Genomic DNA, 18,637 nt, shown 5'->3' with positions numbered 1-18,637 from the left:
ACAAGAGAAATCTGTTAAAGAACCAGGTATGCCTCCTTCTTACCCCAGGAAGAACTCTGTGTCATTCATCCACTGGTTGATGAAGTGGGCAGTGATGGGCTGTGGGTTGTGTGGGAAGTGCATGTTGTCCAAAGTGTGGATGAGCAGGGCTGGGTTGTAGTACAGAGCAGCAATGGCCACCTGCAGGCACATGGTCCGCAGCTCGCTGGACTTCACCCCCCTCATCAAACGCTCCAGCACTGCCTCCACAAACAGAGGAATGCACTGCAGGTGGGAAACACAGAAGAATCAAGCCGTTGTTACTCCTATCATTCACTTTAGTAGGGCCAGCCCATAGTGGAAACATTTATCCTTTGATTTTGTGTTTGTTTTGCTTAGGTACACACAGCATACATGGTCACTACAGTACCGTACAACAACATCCATCTGTTCATGTGCCATTTTATACAAGCATTCCTCAAAATGCTTGAAAGGATCCCAAATGTCTTATATCACTGATCAGGTGCTCTTTGAAATATGAGGTAAGCTGATTTTGTTGCACCGCCTGAAAACTGAAAACCAGCAATTTCACCGTGTGGGAACCTCTGATCAAGAATAACTGGCATATCGGAGCTTGACCATCTTCACTTTCCAGCAAATCTCAGTCTCTGACTTGAAAAAAAAAAGGGACAGTACTGGTCTGCCTTGTGCTCCTGAGCTTGTTCCCTCTTCACTTGTATTAGACGCTTGCAATGCTGTGCATCCATCTCTGCCACTTGCCTCATCTGCCGTGGCTGTTTATGGTTCTGTGTTTGTTTCACAGCTACTTCACCCTCCTGCGTTTCTAAGGTCATTATGAAAAACTGTTGAAACAGATAGGTAAAAGTAGTAGATAAATACATTTGAACATACAGTAATTGGTGGTGGTTGACTTCATCTGACTCAGCTGTGGGGGTACATCAAACAAAAAAGGTTTAGAAATGTTCCGCTATTGAAACTGGACATCAGCCACTTTGGTGACAGATTACAAGAAGTAAACGTCTGTACTGTATGGGTCTATTTCTGACCTGGTCAATGCCTCTGCCTCTGCACTGCAGGATGATGACCTCCAACAGTTTGGCAGCGTGACACTCTGCATCCTCACCTGCATCTATGGTGAGCACCTACAACAGGTCACAGGTCAAGAAATATTGAGCAGTCAACACTCAGCAGCAAGGCTGGAGAAACTGGATCTTTGTTCAGATTTTAGGTCACTGTGAGCAGCAGCTGACCTTTTTGCACATGCTGTAGATGACCTCTAAGTGCTTCGGGTTGGACAGGAGCATGTCTGTATCCACAGTAATGTAATTGTGCAAAAGAGGCATCATATCTGTAAAAGAAGCATAGACCATCATTAATATGGCTATCATTTATTTCTGGGTTTGTCTACCAACAGCAATATTTACTGTACAGGAACACTACCAAAGGTGAAACACATTATTTGGAACAACAGAAGTAAGAAGTTAGAAGGAAGATTCGGTTTTTTTTTTTTGGTTAGTAGTTAGCTCACTTTCATATAATTCAATCAGTGTCTCATTATGGGATGTACTCCCTCCCCATACTCACAATATTAATCCAGTTCAGAGTGGCTAGCAGTTATGATGCCTGCATCTAGATCCTCTGTCCTTTTATATGGTTGGCACAGTGTCACTTGTCAATCAGACATCTTTCCAACCCCCCCCTTCAAATGAATATGCTGCTCTGTGTCTACCAGATGTGTAGATAGAAAACTGTTTGCTAACATGTTAGCTATATTAACTTTATAAAGTATAGGTGTGAACACAAGGGACATGACATTGTGACTTTACAGTGTGATATATCAATATACTGTATGTCCAAGTGGTGTTCATAGGTTGCTCTGTTGCCAAGCAGAATGACTGAACGCACTTTTAATTCTATCAAGATTATCACTGCCAGATTTTCGTTAAAACAACCAGCTGTTCATTCAGAGTTAATAAGCAACAACTAAAGCTACTAACAAAATGGTATGTATTGTAGCTCAGTTATTTAAGGTCATTTTAAAACAAAAAGCCCTGAGCCAGTTTTACTAAACAGGGCTTGTTATTGTGGGTTATTATATTATGTTATTGTTTTTTTTTTATGGAAACAGAAAACCTTGGAACAAAAAGTGACTAGTCAGAACATTTTGGACTGAGTTTACAAATGCAGAGTAATCACTGATGCAACTATGCAAACCAGTATCTTGGCATCAGCAGAGTGTTTATGAACTGCATCAGACTCAGTGTACTGTCATAACTTTGTGTGAGGTACCTGTGAAATAGTCGAAACAGTCATGCTGGAAGACCTCATACAGGACGCCCAGCAGCTGCCACATCTGGGGGGAGATGGTCTGACAGGTGAGGCCGAATGCCAGTGACAGGATCTCCTCATAGAATTCTGTAGGAGGGCCAATAAAGTGTTGTTAATTTATATTCCACAGACATTCGTGCCACATTCTGTCTGGTTTCACCTGGAGCAAGATATGGTTAAAGGAATAAGAAAGGAAGTAAATAGTGTTGAAGTGGACTATGTTAAAATAATTATTTATATGAAGAAGTGATGTATATTTTGAATTTTTCCATCCAATATGGGGTAAAAATGCAATGGCAGTCCGTCTTTCCCAGTTTCAACATCTGTAATAATCAATGTGTAATGAAACATATGGACATAACTATAAGCTGATGTTGTTTTGTATTCTGACATTAAATAGAGAAACCAAAAATTCAAATGCTTGCTGTCATCTAGGCAAGTCTGTCATTGCCAGAGGTGTCTCTAACCTACACTGTGTCAGCACAAAAGAGGAAAGCAGTTTAAAAGGCACATGCACACGGGTAACAGTTGTACTGAAGCCATAATATCCCTGAGGAAGGTCTTCAGTGTGATTATATTGCCCCCCCCAGCAGTGCTGTGTGTGCATGCGGTATAGATTCCCTGAAGAACAGTTACTGTATCTTGACATCTTTATCTTTCATGGTGCTCATTATGACCGTCTCCTGCTTTATCTGCCTCTGCCTGACCACAGCTCTCCATTCTGGCAGCGTGGCATTATCAGGTAATCCATTCCTCATCACAGAGGGTCCGGTTGCACTATTAAAGTTAGTGTGCTCTAATCCTTTGCCCATCCACTGTTTATCTGTGCATCAGTATCAAGTGGCAAGAAGACTGTAACCTTCCTCAGTCAATTACAACTGATGTCATTCTGATGCCCTCTTCTTCAGCAAGTCTGATTGAACTGGACTGGAAAATTGCATAGGGCCTAACAGCAGTGCATTCAAACACACATTAATTAGCTTTTCTTGTGCAGACTTTTTGGAAAGAGTTCAAATGGAAACCATTTGTTGTTACATTAGAAACATTTTCATGGATTACTGAGAAACACAGTAGGTTGATAACCACATACAGCAAAGTTTTGGCACAACTTTACCCACCCTCAAGGTGCACATACAAGTTAAAAACAAGCTGGAAAGCAAAATGTCCAGCAACACTTGAAGTGTTTTCAGCATGAAGCCTTTGTCATGGGTCCATGACGGAAGGCTTCATGCCGAAACGCATTGGTCTTATTATTAAAGTTACTCAAAATGCTGCAAATGTTGCTGGACTTTTTGCTTTCCACATAAACAAACCACAATGTTTTCATTAATTTCTCACTTTCAAGGGCAGGCATGCTGTGCACATGCTCTTTGACAAGCCTTTACACTACAGAATTTGAAGTACAAGAAATTGATTGACAATTTTGCCCAAATTTGTGGGTTCATCTCTGGCTTCTTCCTGTCCTTCACCTTCCTACCATACATCAGCTTCGGCCTCATGGACCAGTATCGCAAACGCTGCCAGATCATTGTCTTTCTGCTGGTGTTTGTCGGGCTCTTTTCAGGCCTTGTCGTGCTCCTCTATGTCTACCCAATCAAGTGTGAATGGTGTGAGTTGCTCACCTGCATCCCTTTCATGGACAAATTTTGCAAGAAGTATGACCTCAACGCTCAACTTCACTGAAGTGTGGACAGCATGAGCATGACAGGAAGGCATCAGGTCAAAAGATGTGGACGAACAGATGACATCAGCCAATCTGTTTCTCCACTTGACCTCTGTGTGGCTGGGGGACTGTCACCCCCTCTCTGTGAACTAGGACAATATTTTTGTGTTGTGTTTTTTACTCTGTTAGTAGCCACTTATCATAAGTACTTCTTTTAATCATGTCCCTATTCACTGACAGTCAATGTCACTCCTTCACTGTCCAGTGAAACAAAGGTATGGCACTTCTTAACCTCAACAAAGTTCCCAGCTGCTCTTTACACATGAGGCAGGAATTGTACAGAGAGAGGAAATGTTGTTTTTTTACATCCACACTCCAGACATAGGTTTTTTCATTGTTCAGTCAATCTTATGCTCAGCTGGGACAAAAAAAAAAAAAAAAATCTTTGGTGCCTTGTTGATAAATGTACCAACTACTGCTATATTTTTGTTACATTATGCTGAGCACTCAAATGTTTTCTTTTATTTGTTTATTGCTTCTGAAGAAGTGATGGTTGTCTTGAACACTGTAGCGTTTTAGCTACCTTGTTCAGGGTGGTCACGTAAAACCACTGGACTGCCCGCGCACACACACCTGCCATACCTATGATGGGCTTCTGCAAGACCAGGCCGATCACCTGCAAACAGATTCCCTCCAGCTGCTGAGTGATCTGAGAGATGAAAAGAAATTAAATATCAAGGCTCACCTTAAAAATACTGTGGAAACTTTAAGTATTTTTATCTTCTTTGAGGTCAGTGTGTCTGTGTGTGTGAGACCTCCTTGTGGTCCTCCATGACAGTAAGGATTGTGTCGATGGTGCTGAGGATGCCAAGAGCCATGACAGTCTTGTCCTCATTTTCTTCGTACTCCTCACTCTGAAGGACCCTAGTAAAGATCTCCGCCTGCCAGCACACACACATATAGGTTACACACACACTTTAAAACAAATTCACTTTTGTCATACGCGGAACAATGAAAAATGTTGGTTTTGTGTTCCTACCAGATTCTGCGTCATGTCCACAGCAATGGCAGCCACCTCCTGGTTGTACTCGCAGATCATCTTCTGAATGACGTTGGTCAGGTCATCATTCTCCGTCTCTTTCACCACATGTAGAAGTTCCTGCATGACAGGCCGGATATATGGCCTGATGTACAGCTTGGCTACAGCAGTGAGAAAATGACAGTGTTAAAATCTGTGCAAAATAACCCAGAATTATAATTTAAAAGGCAAAAGAATGAAAAAAACCTAACACAGTAACACAAAAATATATGCAAACACAAGGTTTCCCCTACCACTGAAATGCATAGGTGCGGCTCCTAAGCCGAATGAATGTTAAAAGGTGACATATCAGAATGAAACTAAAAACAATAGTGAGTCATATGCTGTGAAAAATAACAGAGGTGACTTGATCTCAAAATTAAACATAAGCCAGCAACACGAATGACCTGTCAATCAACAATCAGCATTTAGACGAACATTTGTGCTATTGGCAGCATCACCAAGCTAATCAAACAGCTGACTGGCTATTTCTCTGTATGTCAACTCAGGATGGTAGTTATAGTCATTGATAGGGTTAGCCTCCACAAAGAATAGTAGACTATAACTTTGCTGGGGAGTAATTCTTGTGAATGGTAAGAACAGAGATATCAGAATGTAGTCTATTTTACAAGTAAAAAAAATGTCACATACTAAATTAGCTATGTTACGTTAGCCAAGGAAGCTAGTTAGTTGATGTTACATAAATGTTTTTTTCCTTTGGAAAAACAAGCACCTAAGCCATCTGAAAACCTAGGAAAAACCCTGAAACATGATTAAAAAGAGACATTTGGCAAAGTTGTTTCACCTTCCAACCTTTGTTTTGCTTTTGTTGGTTTAAAACTCCATAAAATGGCAACTAATTTAAAAACATCTGTATACTGACTGACGGCACATGAATTTAAAAAAATTACTAATAATTTGAATTTTATAATCAACTAGATACTTAATTGTGAGCTTTACCTTCTTATAAGTGCTTAATAAAGAAATACCACTGAAACATTTACTTTGAAATTCATTCAATACTTTCAAAAACTTTAAAATATTAAGTATATTTTATAGAATATTCAAGTGTGTTGGCCTAATTTTCAAAAACTATACCTAGTTTCCTCAAATCAATTTATGGTCACATTTACACTTTATTAGTCTAAATTACTTTGACCTGTTTTTGCACTAAGAATCAAGAATGTGAATAAAATACTGCTCAGATTCCTCCACAGACCTTGTTCCTGGTTGGTGACCAGCGTCTGCAGAGCTATGGCGGCCTCCACCTTGACGGGCATCTCTTTTTCGCCGATCAAATCCTGTTTGACCAACTCGACAGCATTCCTCAGCACCAGCTCATCGTGGAAACGCAGTGGGCTAAAGCAGTGGAGCACCCAGCATGACTGCCAAAGCCCAGCCGAGAACCACAGATTAATACAGCACATGGACATGTTTCATCTTAGTCTAGTGTTCCTAGATCTCTGAAACCACCACCACAAATGCCCACTAGTGCTGCGCTAGGTATGACAGTGTGGATTATAATACTGTACATCTGTGCTACTGAAGGGATTGAAACACTGACTCACATTGACTGAATGGAGCACCCAACAGGACTGTGGGAACAGGGCCAAAGGGAGAGTTTAAGTATAAAGAAACTGTCTTTCCATGAAAGCTTTAGCCACCAAATTAAACACATGTACTGTATGTATTGAAATTGTTCACATAAGGCAGCTGCAGGCTTCACTAAGCAGTGCACCAAGGGCCTGTGGTGGCGCACCCATACTCCAATTCTTAAACAGAAACAGCTCTGTGGTGTCATCTGCTGAAAACCCTGAAACACTACGCAGCTGTTTCTGTTTATGGATCCTGTATATGTATTACATCACAGCTTTATGCCCTTCTTTCTCTATTGTGCACATTTCTAGAGAACATATTTCTGTTCCCATCTAATGGTTTGGATGGTTTATTGGTTCATTATAGTTTAATACCTTTTAAGAGCTAAACAACATTCTTCTAAAAGAAGATTTTAAAAAGTGAAATCTTTCCATCTATTACAGCAGATGAAATGTCAGTCAATGTCCGTGCCACGAAAGCAGCTGAAATGTCTTTTCACCTGTGTCCTCAGAAAGAACTCGTGAGGTATACGAAAAGGAGTTGAACTGTGAACAATGAAAGCCAATGATGTTTCAGTTAAAGTTGAAGCTTTCTTATCTAAAATTCATGTCTCACTTTATTACAGTCTACCATGTTTTTGAGCACAAAATCCATATAATTCTACAATTTTAAGAAGCCAACAAAACAAACTTGCAGCTCTTTATAGAGTGGAAAGATTAAGTAACCTGCAGACAAACTCTATAACATTTTAGCACATTAGATCATCCTTAAAAGTTATTAACCACTAATGAAGGAAAATACAGTAATTAGTTATAGTTATTATATCCAATTCAAAGTTCAGATAAAACAACAGTAAAGACCACAACAACAGCGAAATAAAAAATGATATTTCATTTTGTCATTTTCAAGTCAGGTAAGACTTTATTGATATGGTGCTATAACATAGAAGGGGGGCAGAATATTTATACCCACTGTGCAATACTCAGAGTGCGCACGGTTACTCTGACATACATCACAACACCAGCACAGTGTCCAGTATCAGTATTATCAGTCAGTTTTTGGGGTGTATATACACTACTTGGTCCAGCATACTATATTTTCCAGAGCAGGGGAATGTCTGTTTCTAAGTGACACACTATAAACCAGAAAAAAGAAATTTTAAAAAATGAGCCCTGTAATGGAAGGATGGAGGGTTTACTCACCCTTGCACGCAGGTAACCCATAGGAGAGTTGAGCAAAGGGAAGACATAGTTTTGCAGCATCAGTTCCATTTGTTCCTGATACATCCGCTTCTGTAGGTCGAACACATGTACACAGAGGTGATTTAAACACATGAGGGGCAATAAGAGATTCCATCTGATCTTTTCTACAGAAAAATAAAATTAAAAGTCACACAGAGATGTACCTATGGATGTGTTTACCTTCAGTAAAAGCTCAGCCAGAGATCCAATGCAGTGCAGTGCTCCGTCCTTCCTGCGGGGGTCAGCAGAGTGGTCCATTAGTATCTGGTGGCAGAACTCCATCATCTGAGGAAGAACCTGCCAAGAGGAAAGCATCAAGATTAAACAAAAGGCTGATGCAGAACTGGAAGCTTACTGCACTGTTGTAGCTGAGAGTGTCATTGGGAGCGACACAGCTCAAAAGTGAAATAACTCAATTGTAGTGACAGAAAAAATGGTCCAAAACATAAATAAAAATTCCATCATCATACTGGCAATACTTGCATCATACCCGTTTAACAATGCTACAAAGTTTACTAAAAGATACATTAATTGATATTTGAGTAACACCTGCCCCCATCCCCCCTTGCTTTCCTGGAACTAGATTTTAGAACTACCTCAGGAGGGGTGCTGAAATTTAGTTCCCAGAACATACCCCCAATGGGCGGAGGGCAGTGGAAATACATGTATAACCCAGGACAAGTGTTACACAGTTCACCACATTTTGGTAGGTTCCTATGATTAAAAAACTCTAACTGATGATCCTGACAAATGGGCAGGGCTCTCTGAATCTGTTCTAAACTGGTTCAGGTCATATATTACAGAGCGGAAACTTCATTCCCATTTCACTGTCACTTGATCCATTATTAGCAAAACAAAATGATTAGAGAAGCTTTAAATAAAACACAGCACACTAACTAAAATGCTGCTCCTTACCTCCTTCCTTTTCCGAGCAGCTTTAGACAAAAGGCTCTGAGCAGCTGTGGCTGGGAGGGCATGGTCGTCATAGAGGTCTGAACAGAGACAAACACACTTGCTCACACAAAGAATGGGATAGAACAACAGGGTCAAAAACGTGGCGCACATCCTTCCTCCACTACTAAATACAATGGCAGTGATGCAGGTGAAAGGTCACAACAAAAAAAATACAGCTCAAGAACAAAAGCTGTTTCACTTTCTGTGAGGGTTTCCAGGATGTGACTACAATCATTAAAATGAAAGACAGTGGTGGTTAGGTAATAGCAGTGAAGTTTGGTAACAGGTATGATGTTGGCTGAGACAGAGTGTTCTGGTGAGAAATGTGGGCTGGAAGAACTCGGGTCAGTTTAGAGGGTGTTTGAATACTCACTGAACTTCATGTGAATGTACTCATATGGGTCTTCTTGCCAGAGCTTCTCATCCTCATCTTTGTAACACATCAGAGGGAAGATGACCTCTCGGCATATGGTCTGGAAAAGACAAAGGTCCTCAAAAGCTCAGGAGGAGAATTGCAGTGATTTCAAAACAGCAACCAATAACCAGGAGAGGAATGTAACACACATGAGGGAGCAAAAGGTCACCTTTAGAACTTTTGACTACTATTTAAGCTAAGAAGCAACGGGCACGCATGCACCCAGGAAATGCAAAACACATTCATGCTGATGATTTCACACTATTACACTGTTAACACTCCAAAAAGTAGCATTACTCCAGGACAGGCAGAGAATGCAAATGCAACCAGAATTATTACAAAAATTGCAAGTATTTTGTGAACAGAGTACTTACTTGTCTAGTAATCCCACTCATGCTAATCAATTAGTTCATAAACTGAAAATTAATTGCCAATTGATTTTATAATCAATTATCATTAAGTCATTTGCACCAAAGCATTATACTTGCTGCTGGTCAGATATTGGAAACTGTCACCTTGGTCACTGAGATATTCTTGACTGACAGTCAATTTAAAAAAACAACAAACTGTTAGACAATATTCATTAAATCGAACTGAACCAGATCCAACTTTTGTCCCACATGTGCATGGGTGCATGTACATCCCCCCATTCAAATGAAACAGAAGGGCTGCATTTTGTCACACAGAGTGAAAGTCCGTGTGAATCTAACCTTACTTTATCTCCATTATAATGAGCACTGCTAATGGTGACATGCTTCTCACTGAATCTTTATGGTTCAGTGTATGCGGGTACACAAAATGGCCTTTCTTATTAGATTAGATTAGATTCAACTTTATTGTTATTACAAGTACAAGGCAATGAAATGCAGTTTAGTATCTAACCAGAAGTGTAATAACAGCAGTGAAAAGTGCGCAGTATCTACAGTCAAAACTAATTTACTGATAGATATGTACAATTGATATTTACAGTAAGATATGTAGGGTATGTGCAAATTAACAGATCACTTCAGTGTTACAGGTAACGTAACGGCGTATTGCATGAGTCCCAGGAGGAAAGATGAGAAGGGTGGAGCTGTGTGTAGTGGTATAGAGGAAGGCAGTGGGGGTCAACGGGGGACAGAGTTCAGTAAGGAGACAGCTGTGGGGAAGAAGCTGTTCCTGAGTCTACTGATTTTGATACGGAGGCTCCTGAAGCACCTCCCAGAGGGCAGGAGGTCAAACAGTTTGCGAGCAGGGTGAGAGGAGTCCTTGAGAATTCTATAGAATTAGCCAAAACAACTGCAGGTGTGAGACTTGTCCACACACTCAGTCTACATCAAACTCCTCATTGCCTGTCTTACCTGCATGTGTGGCTTCATCTGTTTCCAGGTCAGGGAGTGTGACAGGCCCTGGTTGAGGTAGTTGAGGCACTGCTGCAGGACACGAGGAGTAACGTAGTGCTTCTGTCTGTGCTGGTCCACCACTTTCAGCAAGACCTGGATAGACAATACAGACAGGGAGAACAGTCAGACCAATACAGTCAGAGCCTGGGTGACAAATTAAAAGAAAACCTAATGCAACATCCTCATATCTCAGCTACACATGCTGACCTGCTGTATGCCCACTGCATATGTCTTCAGGAAAAAGTCTGCAAACTCATAATATTCCTTTGTCACATTTCCAGGACTTCCATACCTGTAATTAAAAATAGAAGCATATGAACAGCTGGCAACCTTGCTCTACAAACTATAAATTTGGTTTCTGGTGATATGAGAGTATCTCTGGACTCACCGCTCAAAGAGTCTGGTGATGGTGCGCAATGCCCACTTCTTACACTTCCACCATGCAAGCTCAGGACGGTCATCCTCATCAACCTCCAATGTCTCCTAACAAACACACAGTTTACAGTCAGCTCTAGGCAGAGGATGGTTCAGGCTGAATATTCTGTCCGAACCTGACTCGAACCCTCAGGTACTGTCAGGTCCCATCAGGTTTGTTTTCGGGTATGGACCTTCTAGCTCTATCAGCTTGTGTAGCAAGTATAAGAACAAAAAAAAAAAAAAAAAACACAGCCAGAGATCATTTAATTTCAGTCAACTTTAACAGTGTTCTTTACAATAACTGATTTATTAATATAGGCTAGTAGTAAGATTTCACTTCTTTTAATAAGATTTCTGTTCAGACTATTTTATAAGCAACTTTATCTACATTTAAAACAGTACAGTGTATATACTCTCACTGGCCACTTTATTAGGTACACCGGTACAATTGTATGCAATTCAGTGCAACACTTCTATCACAACATCTGTGTTTATGAAGCTCAAAGTGTTTGTTTTTGGTGAAATTGTCATAAATGTATAAATTCAATTATATGTTTAATATTGAGGCCATAGTTAAATATTCGGAGGTGATCCTAATATTTTGACCGTCTCATGTACGTAGCTGGGGAGAACAAAAATATAGAAACACCACTAAATATAATGTAGTCCAGTACCAACACCACCTTTAACTATGACCTCAATAATAAACTTAGAATTGAATTTAAGGCAGAAGTGTGGCATTGAATTGCATATAATTGTACCCTAAAAAAAATCTTTCATTCTTCATAATCCATGTGTTGTTCAGTTATATTCAGAGCTCCATTCATGACACTGATATTACACTCCACTGCATTTTGTGGGTTGCAGCACTTTCATGACCAAAAAATGATAATCGTTTTCAGTGGTTTCCACAGGTCAAGGAAACGTACGGATTATTTGTGTGTGTGTCTGTGTATGTGCATGTGCACCTGACGTTAGTTGCATTGTGGGGGACTATGCCTTCTTCCTGGGGACCAAATGCTGATCCCCACCATGTAAATCATTTAAATTTAGGGCGACAACTTGGTTTAAGGTAAGATTAAGATTAAGCTTAAGGTAGGTCTCCAGGAAATTAATGTAAGTCAAAGTAAAGTCCTCACAAGGAATGAAAACATATGTGTTTGTGTGTGCGCATGTCTTACAGCAGGGACATCACGGTCCATTATTGCTCGGAGGATTTCCATCCACTGAGTCATTACTGTGTTGTTGATCAGCTGGAGAGGCAGCGAGTACTGCAGGGCAACAATGAGGTTAACGCTGCTGCCATTGTCATTGTCATCATCACAGTAACACTGACACACAACAAGGGCTCTTTATAGACAGGGAATACTTAAATTGTTGGCTTCATGTCAAGTTTCTGTTAAAGTGATGGCATTTTGTCATTCAGACAGAGGTGTACATTGCAAAACAGCAGTAGCAAAAAAGACTGCTCAAGTTAAATAAGTCAAAATAACATAACTTAATAAAATAACTTAAGAAGTAATTCCCAAATATACATTAAGAGCAGTGTAAAGCGCTCAGGATCCAGACATTGAACTTGCATTTACTACAGCCAGCAATAGCCACAGAAAGTTAGGAAAGAAAAAAAAAACAACACCACAGTGGGTGGTCTGCATCAGGCCAATAACTGATGGTAATATAATGAATTTATTAATGTGATCTGAAGAAGGTGGAATAAGATATTTAATCTGCTTCCAAATTTAGCATTAATGGGTCACTTTTTCTTCAAACTTGTGTTGGAAGCGCTACATAAATGTTAGTAGGTTGGATTTACAGAAGGGTAATAAATTAAAGCAAAAACCTGAATAAATGAGTGAAGAATCGCTTCCACACAGGTGCACTGCCTGGTACAATTAAGGAATTAACATCCAGTCATCCTCCTGACTGGTTTGATTGTGAATGCTTCCACTGATCCAAACAGAGCAGGTTTCTGTGTGCAGCTCTGCTCCAACATGTCTGAATCTGGCATTCACTGTTCTTGGCTTTAATCATGTGTTGACACACATACACAGTAACATGCACACACTCACCTGTACAAGCGCGTAGAAGATCTTGAGGATCTGTTTCTGGATGAGGACAGAGAAGATGGTGGCATCTGCCAGCAATTGGCTGATGAGCTGCTGAATCCTCAGCAGGATGGCTGCCAGCAAGGGCTCCCTTTCATCTGCCTTCCTGTACCTGAAGCACACACACAGGCACACCATGAACTGAGCAACATGTGCTTACTATAGGTCATCTGCAATTGTGTGGACACTGACTTCGTTTGCATGCACTTAAGTAACCAGGTTACGGCAGAGATCGGATAACGCATTTACATGCACAGCAGAAATGAAGTTATCCCCGCCCGGCCCACTGAAAGCGGAAAGACACTGTTCAGGTATGAACGCAATTGGAAAGCAGACGTCATTATACTACTGCATCCTCCCATAACCAAAGATAGACCTGGTCGATCAACCTAATTTTTTGGTCTCTTTAGTGATATTTCACCTGCAAGTCACAACATCAGCTGCCCCATTAGCTGTGAAATTAATAATGGCAAATAGAAGCTGCTGCTGCTCGCCACTGATGTCTGTTTATGCCGGTGACAACTTCCTGTTTTTCTCAAGTAACATGTACACAAACGATCTTGGAGCTTGTGTTCTGCACATGCGCTCTTGCAGAAAGCTGATTAGGGACGTAGAAATGCGTAGAAATGGCAAAGAATCTGCGTTCTCCGGGAGAAATCTACCTGGGAAAATCAGGTTTCTTTAATCCTAATCCCCTGCCCTGATTACGAAAACCAGGTTTCCCGTTTACATGACAGTTAAGAAATCAGCTGATTGTAACCTGGCTACTTATGTGCATGTAAACGCAGTCATCGAGAATCACTGATCATTGACCGTATTCACACAACAATTACATGGAGCCGGTGGGGGAAGATCAGAGTTAAGAGTTACTCTCAGCTTTATGGTTATATCACACGTTTTTCTTCACATCCTTCGAAGTGTTCAGCAAAGCAGATGGGCAAAAAGGTTTTTGATTACTGGATCACAAATACTGTGGCTGCCCTCCTTAAAACCTGAAGGAGGGTGGTATCTCCCCAGGAGGGTGCTCAGAGCGGTGAATTGGAACAGGTTACTCACTCATAGGTTTTGACCAGCTGGTAGAGTGCCAGCAGGCTGCCATAGCAGCTGCCACTGTTCTGCGATTGCAGGTACATGCTGATCTTGTCCACAATGGCAGTCCAGCGGCCTGGGAAGTCGTGCTTTATGATGGCTCGTAGACACATGGTCAGCTGAGCACTACGGACAATACAAAGACATGGAGAGTCACTAACTGCATCAGGCAGGCACACAGGTTATTCATCTAATACCTGTGTATCTGTCAGCTCACTCTGGCCTATGTAACGCCAACATGAGAATGTTTAAGCTGCTGGGCATCTAAATTGAAATCATACATTTTTTATTTTGATTTTAAAGTACAGAAATGATCTACAGGTTGTTCTAAACACAAACAGGGTGATGCATTATAAAAAGTTATATATTTTGTCTAAACAGGGGCATTTATTAGAGATGGAATCCAAACAATTCTGAATGACAGGGGGTGGGGGTGGGTGGATACCGTATAGACTCTGGACAGCGGATGATGGCCTCCACAATGTGGTCTCTAATCTGCTGGCGGTCGTTCTCGTGAATGTTGAAAGGAAAGATGACCTCGCCCAGAGACGGCTCCCTGTCCTGCCAGTACTGACTCACCATGTTCTTCAGGTAGATAGCCGCTACACACACAGTGTCAGATAAACATGTACATCAGCCACAAATTACCGAGCCTTTCTAAAAAATAAAACTATGCAATTGTGAGGCATGGGCAGAGCCAGGGGGTGGCCAGTGGTCCCCCACTTTGAATCAGTAATGCCCCTGGCCAAGAATAAATAAGAAGGGCAGCCAAGGTTAGCTTCAGAAAGCACTATATCCATCTCATTTTTTAAAAATGTTACCACCCTGTCCACAGTTTTCTAGATTTGTCCCTGTTGTGAGGTGTTTTTCAGAATTTGCACCTTTAGTAGGAGCTAGTGCGCTTGGACCTTTTCATTAGAATTGGATGATATTAAGAAAATAAAGAATCACTGATTTGTCCTTTACCTCCTTTAATGAGGTGACACCATTGATTCATGAAAATATGTGGCTTGAAAATCATCTTATCTACTTTAAAACAAAATTAATTTACTCTTAATAAATTAATACACTTTTCAATGGCCAAGTACGGAATGTGTGCAACTAAATCTGAGTAAATTTTAAAACAAAATTAATATTTTACAGGGCTGCAACAACTAACCAGTAAAAATCGATAATAAAAATAGTTGGAAACAAATTTAATTATCGATTAGTTGGGCCTAGTCACGTAGCTGTGTGAGACAGCTGGGTCAGCGACTAGGTGACTACATTGGTGAGGTGTATCAAAATATTTTAAAATTGCAGAATTGGTAGATAGTATTCCGCATGATTACAGCAGAGAAAATCGGCGACCGGTCATCTGAAGTTTAGGACACTTGATTTTACAGTCAATTATATAGTTAGGAACATAACAGTGGCTTGTGTAGGCTGCTAATAATGGGTGCTAAATGCATTTGCGTTACATTCATGTAAACATGAAACACATGTAAACAACCATTTTATTAAACAATAAGCAAAACTAGATTATATAGGTGTGTTCAGGAACATTGATGACACATGCAAGTTAATGGGGATTGTGCAGAGTACATAGGTTAAGAGTAAATGTGTTGAGGATTGTTGAGGCGTACTCAAACTTATGTTTAACTGTCAACAGTAGTAGTCATGTGTGTACTGGCTCTTTACATTAGTGTAGTATGTTTTATGAGTATAAATAATTTTAGGTCAAACATTGTAGTGTTTTTGTTAACACTATAAGAACCTATTGTGCACTTTATAAACATTCTATTCTTGAACAAATCATTTATTTTTCGTTTAATAATGCACCACATAGAAACATTGCAAAAGCACTGTTTAAAAGAATGCATTTGTTTTTATAATGTTGACAACAGATATCTGGATGTTTTTATACATCTGATTAATCGATTAATCATAAAAATAATCAACAAATTAATCAATTCTTAAAACAGTCATTAGTCGCAGCCCTAGTATTTGATAATACTCCACTTTACTGACTGACACAGTAATAAAAAATGAACCCAAGCTTTAAATCTGTCTAAATGTGTCTGCAGTTACCTTATTTAAAGTGATTTCAGGGATTTACATCTTGGTGTAATCCTGTCTTTATTTCTTCAGTTTGTTTACCATGATAAAAAAGCTGAGCTGTGTAAACACCATTCCTTATAAACAGGATCACTAAGAAAAGTCACTGTTAATATTTCTCAGAAAGGTGATGACATAGTACAAATATGTTAGCCACAATTATGTTGGTATTATAACTTCTGAATAGAGATGGAAATGATCAAACTGTATTAATATATAACGAAGAAAAAAAAAGCCCTCAGCACTGAGATGGAGGTAGCAGCAGCACTGGTTTCAGGACTGTTTACTATCTCACCTGCCTGGCGAACAGGAAACTCCACCTGCTCCGACACAATGATCTGAAGCAGGGTCGGAGCAAAGTTGATGATCTTGTAGGACTGAAACACACAGAGCGGACCCAGTAAAACACAATCAAAAGAGAATTCATGGACAGTTTGGACATTTTGTTCAGATTTTAGTAGAGTGATTTTACTAAACCCAAAATCAGGCTTAAATGTAAGATTTTTAATGCACAGAATATAAGTGAATGCATGTTTCACAGTCAGACTGAGCAAAAAAAAAATGAAAGTATGCTTTCTCTTATCTCACAGTTTTCAACACTTCCCAGCAGTATATAACAATAATACCAAATGATGTAATTAACTGAATTAATGTGATTTGGAATTGCATGAGTGTCTACCATTTTCTGCATCCCATAACACTAATAATTACTGTTATTAATCTGTTTACTAATTAATACCAATATTAGGAATTTTTTGATATTACATTTGCAGGAAGTCTTGTCAGTTTTGTTAAAATGGTTTTGTTTTTTGATTACTTGTGGATTTTATTTTATTTTTTAGATTTAAATTAATAAGGGGAATGCAGACTTGGCAAACACAGACAATGCTCGTTTTTACTTGAAAGAATTTTTAAAAAATCATAATTAGTGTTAAATACTGTATTAAGCAAATTTGTCTTGTTATTATGAGAGTGTTGTATTTTATCTTATGTAAAAAGTAAAAACATAACACGATATCTACATTGTATAGCAGCCATCGACCTTTCTGCTCTTTAAAGATCGGCGTCTTCATCGGCCGCTGATAAACTCATATGGATGGACCACTATCGATAATTATTCCCTTATTAATCTGTTTAATTGGACTGTACACATTTGAATAATTTGAGGATCCAACAGCTGAAAACAGATTTTATGTAACTACGTGCTTTGATCATTTAACATTGTCTAACTCCTAATGGTGCACGCAGCCTTGTTATAGCAGCTTCGGGTCTAACGTTACATAATGTCAGCAAAAGCATTCATCGGAATTATAATGCAATAAATAATTCACATTTTATGGTTCAAATATTTAGAGCTATGATTATTTTATTTATATACGGATCATTTCTTACATTATGTGGTTATACAGTGTAACTTAAGAGCAGAGACCAGTGAAGTCGGTGAACTCCAGTGTTGACATGATGGGTACTTGTGGTCCTTATGGTTTACAATGAAGATGTTAATCTGACCCCTGTTGTTATTTTATGCATCTCTCGAAGACAGTGTGGGGAACAGTTCTGTCCAAGTGCTGATCTCAGGCTTGTTATAAACCGGAGCTGAACATTCACCGGTCACCAAAGCACGACCTGCACTTTTCATCAAACACCGGTATAATTTCTTCTCCGCTATGCCTCCAACCCCTTCCCCCTCTCCTCTGAAAAACAAACAAACAAAAACCAACCAGCTAAGTTACTTTAGCTCACCCACCTGATTGAGTTCATTTTCCGCCGCTATCCTCAGATTCGGGTCGATGGTCCCTTTCAGAGCCTGGATTATCCGGTTGGGATCCATATAGGTTCAGTTCCACGGTTTCTTCAGTGTTTTTACGAACACATACATGTAGCTTTAGCTAGCGTTTCTGTCCTAAATTCAGGGAAACGTTTTGATCTGCGAGCACTGTGGCTCCAATGCCGTCAAAAACCCGAGTTACAAATTCAACTTCCGGCTACGGCATTCAAAATAAAAGGCTTATTGGCAGGAGACTGGTTTTAAATGTGTTTTGCATTTAACTTGAAGGCACCATCGCTGTTTCTTTTATGTCAAACTGACTAACTTTAAGAAAACAGTAGCCCTGCCTAGTTTACCGGCAACCCGCTGTCGGTGGACGCAAAGCAGAGTAAACAGGCAATTTACGGGTTTCCGGCTCTTAGTCGTCGCAGTGGTATCCAGCAGATGCTGCTGCCACCTCATGTGCTGGTGGGGTTATCGCACTGGTTCTGGTTCTGGTTCAGC

At 40.0% G+C, this 18,637-nt stretch overlaps 1 protein-coding gene across 4 annotated transcripts in view; it reads right to left on the bottom strand.

Moving 5' to 3' along the window:
• ipo8 (importin 8) overlaps window positions 1-18,507 on the bottom strand; it is a 26,524-nt gene extending 8,017 nt beyond the window's left edge. The window contains exons 1-22 of one of the 4 annotated variants that reach the window (XM_020623898.1): window positions 18,113-18,507; window positions 16,661-16,742; window positions 14,714-14,870; window positions 14,236-14,394; window positions 13,144-13,291; window positions 12,256-12,345; window positions 11,046-11,140; window positions 10,865-10,949; window positions 10,616-10,750; window positions 9,234-9,333; window positions 8,822-8,898; window positions 8,087-8,203; window positions 7,868-7,957; window positions 6,638-6,664; window positions 6,289-6,454; window positions 5,031-5,191; window positions 4,807-4,932; window positions 4,625-4,700; window positions 2,290-2,415; window positions 1,251-1,348; window positions 1,047-1,142; window positions 44-264 (exon numbers count right to left, since the gene is read on the bottom strand). In XM_020623898.1, coding sequence (XP_020479554.1) covers window positions 44-264; window positions 1,047-1,142; window positions 1,251-1,348; window positions 2,290-2,415; window positions 4,625-4,700; window positions 4,807-4,932; window positions 5,031-5,191; window positions 6,289-6,454; window positions 6,638-6,664; window positions 7,868-7,957; window positions 8,087-8,203; window positions 8,822-8,898; window positions 9,234-9,333; window positions 10,616-10,750; window positions 10,865-10,949; window positions 11,046-11,140; window positions 12,256-12,345; window positions 13,144-13,291; window positions 14,236-14,394; window positions 14,714-14,870; window positions 16,661-16,742; window positions 18,113-18,196 — 2,516 coding nt within the window. In that variant the 5' untranslated portion in view covers window positions 18,197-18,507. The remainder of the gene's footprint in view (window positions 1-43; window positions 265-1,046; window positions 1,143-1,250; window positions 1,349-2,289; window positions 2,416-4,624; window positions 4,701-4,806; window positions 4,933-5,030; window positions 5,192-6,288; window positions 6,455-6,637; window positions 6,665-7,867; window positions 7,958-8,086; window positions 8,204-8,821; window positions 8,899-9,233; window positions 9,334-10,615; window positions 10,751-10,864; window positions 10,950-11,045; window positions 11,141-12,255; window positions 12,346-13,143; window positions 13,292-14,235; window positions 14,395-14,713; window positions 14,871-16,660; window positions 16,743-18,112) is intronic. The other 3 variants (XM_020623899.1, XM_020623900.1, XM_020623901.1) reach the window with 3 other exon arrangements.
• Window positions 18,508-18,637: the final 130 nt, after the last annotated feature.

The sequence above is a fragment of the Monopterus albus genome, unplaced genomic scaffold (assembly GCF_001952655.1).
Source record: "Monopterus albus unplaced genomic scaffold, M_albus_1.0 scaffold315.1, whole genome shotgun sequence".
In the NCBI taxonomy this organism is placed as follows: Eukaryota; Metazoa; Chordata; class Actinopteri; order Synbranchiformes; family Synbranchidae; genus Monopterus; species Monopterus albus.
Note: the sequence above shows the minus strand (reverse complement) of the source record. Positions and strands in the feature narration are given on the sequence as shown.